Source organism: Aplysia californica, unplaced genomic scaffold, assembly GCF_000002075.1.
Source record: "Aplysia californica isolate F4 #8 unplaced genomic scaffold, AplCal3.0 scaffold00960, whole genome shotgun sequence".
NCBI lineage: Eukaryota > Metazoa > Mollusca > Gastropoda > Aplysiida > Aplysiidae > Aplysia > Aplysia californica.
Genome location: NW_004798230.1, coordinates 23,711 through 26,302, shown reverse-complemented (window position 1 = coordinate 26,302; position 2,592 = coordinate 23,711). Strand labels below are relative to the sequence as shown.

At 43.8% G+C, this 2,592-nt stretch overlaps 1 protein-coding gene across 1 annotated transcript in view; it reads right to left on the bottom strand.

Annotated features, from left to right (window-relative positions):
• Positions 1–148: 148 nt before the first annotated feature.
• The window catches only part of LOC106013521 (rootletin), a gene marked incomplete in the record, with an annotated part of 17,616 nt that continues 15,172 nt past the window's right edge, over positions 149–2,592 (bottom strand). Inside the window, 1 exon segment of the mRNA XM_035973038.1 lies at positions 149–1,815. Within this exon segment, the coding sequence (XP_035828931.1) occupies positions 1,480–1,815 (336 nt within the window).

Below are 2,592 nucleotides of genomic sequence, written 5' to 3'. Positions count from 1 at the left end.
CATGCACACACAGCGGGGGAAAAACCCCGCCGTCAAAATATCACAGCCTGTTCCGGGAAGAAATCCCCCCCACCCCCTCCCCCCACCTCACAGAGTCAACTGTATTATAGGATTATATTTGACTCAACAAAAAGAAACAAAACATTTGACCGTTCATCAAAAGTTTAAAATTGAAAGAAAAAAATCAAGGCTCATCAATCACTTTGTGGAGTGAGATGAAAACACAAGGTTCTATTATCGTACACAATCACGTTAGCACACACAGTCGCCAAACTCTGGTCCCATAATCAGCAGAAAATACAAAAGTGGTCAACGCGTTACCACAAGCGTGCTTTGTTGCTACAAAACTACTCATTGCTACTGGAAGTCATTAGAAGAAGGTAACAACACCTTTTCACCCAAAACTTGAGTCGTTTCTCTCAAGTTACAAGTTTTCAAGCTATAAAAGAGAAAAAAATCTAGATGGCAAGCACATTGCCATATTGGATTAACTATAAATAAGTGTCAGTAGAACTAAACGTTAGACCGTGACAAAATCTCGAGGTACTGTCCTCTGAATCAACACACGTTTAACGCGTGGACAAAAACCGCCACCAACTACATTTGTACCAAATTCAATAAGACAATCCACTAAAACTGGACACAGAACAATTCTCTACTTTTCCATCATGTTCTGGAGACTAACGTGCCTGCTAGACACACCCACGTGACCACACTCAGTACCTACTACAACGGTCAGACTAAAACTTTCAAACTAAAACGGTCAAACAGGTCGGATTGTACTAAAGACCCTCGGCTATAAGAAAGGAAAGAGAAAGGCAAGACAGAAACATGAACTGTGGGAAAACTTCCCAAGGATTGTCACTTTCAAATGAGTTAGACAAGTTGGAACAATGGATAATTCTATCATAGAAAAGTTATAACAATGGATAATTCTATCATAGACAAGTTGGAACAATGGATAATTCTATCATAGAGAAGTTGGAACAATGGATAATTCTATCATAGATAAGTTGGAACAATGGATAATTCTGTTATTCAATATTGTGTTATCTTTATCAAATATAAATATATCGTGGTGTGTCCAGCTGAACAGAGACAGCTCAACATTGGGCAAAAGGCATCAACGAACAACGCACTACTCAGTAGTTGTGTCCCCTCCATCTCAAGACCCCGAGATTCTGTAGACGTTGAAAGGGAAGATTGTACCAGAGAAATCTTCTGGCATTTCCAAAAAGACAGGACGGCCGAAAAAGTCCAAATGTTTCAGTACGAGGGGAAAGATGGAGAGGAAAGCTTTTTGTGTTTTCAGGGAGTACATTTGACATAAATAAATGTTCTTTTTAGAACTGTTTTAGGTGTATATGACAGACGAATTACAAATGGATTAATTAAACAAACTAATGTCCAGGTGGTTCCTCAAACAAGATACAACTCCTGCCAGATCTATAAGTTATCTCCTAGCGCGGTGCGCCACGTCTACTGTTTGAGCTTGCGTCGCAGGATGGGACTCCGGGGCCCGGCACGGTACGCAGGAGTGGACGTGTAGCCGCCCAGACGGCCGGGGGAGGAAGTGCGACCCGGTGACCTCCGGCGTGGAGTCAGGCTGCGTGACAGGCACAAGCTCTCGTCCAGCTTGCGAGACTCGTGCTCCAGGAGCAGGGGGTCAAGGCTGGGGTCGCGGATCACGTTGCTCAGCGAGGTGTCAAGGACGTTACGAAGGTCGCGGATTTCCTCCCCGGCCCTGGCAGACTTGGAGAGGTACATCTGACGCTTGCGCAGCTCCTGGGCGATCTGGTCCTTCAGCAGGGCATTCTGGGAACAAAGAGACGATACAGGAGAAACATTGAGCAGGGCATTCTGGGAACAAAGAGACGATACAGGAGAAACATTGAGCAGGGCATTCTGGGAACAAAGAGACGATACAGGAGAAACATTGAGCAGGGCATTCTGGGAACAAAGAGACGATACAGGAGAAACATAGGGTGGGGAATTCTGGGAACAAAGAGACCATACAGGAAAAGCATTGAGTGAGGAATTCTGGGAACAACGAGACGATACAGGAAAAATATTGAGCAGAAATTTCTGGGACCATTTCCCGTTCATCCCTCCCATACTTGAAAAGAAATGGTATATTGGTATATTCTTCTAGTCAGAAACAAGACAAATGGGAAACCTCCTTAGTGATGTCAAATTTGGTTTTAAAAAATTGATTCCGAAAAAAATGTCATACAAAAAAAACTGGGGGCTCAGAATGTTTTTTTCCCATCGTCCAAGTTGATTTGGCAGAAGTCCCCAGATACAGGAAAAGAAAAAACGTGGACCAGACGCAAGACAGAACAGGTTAACTGAGAGACAACTTTGGGAGGAAGGATTTCCAATTTGAAATGAGTCAGACGAGTCTGAAAACTGACAAACTGGCCTCATGTCACAGACTAGACAGATACGACAAACTGGCCTCATGTCACAGACAGATACGACAAACTGGCCTCATGTCACAGACTAGACAGATACGACAAACTGGCCTCATGTCACAGACAGATACGACAAACTGGCCTCATGTCACAGACTAGACAGATACGACAAACTGGC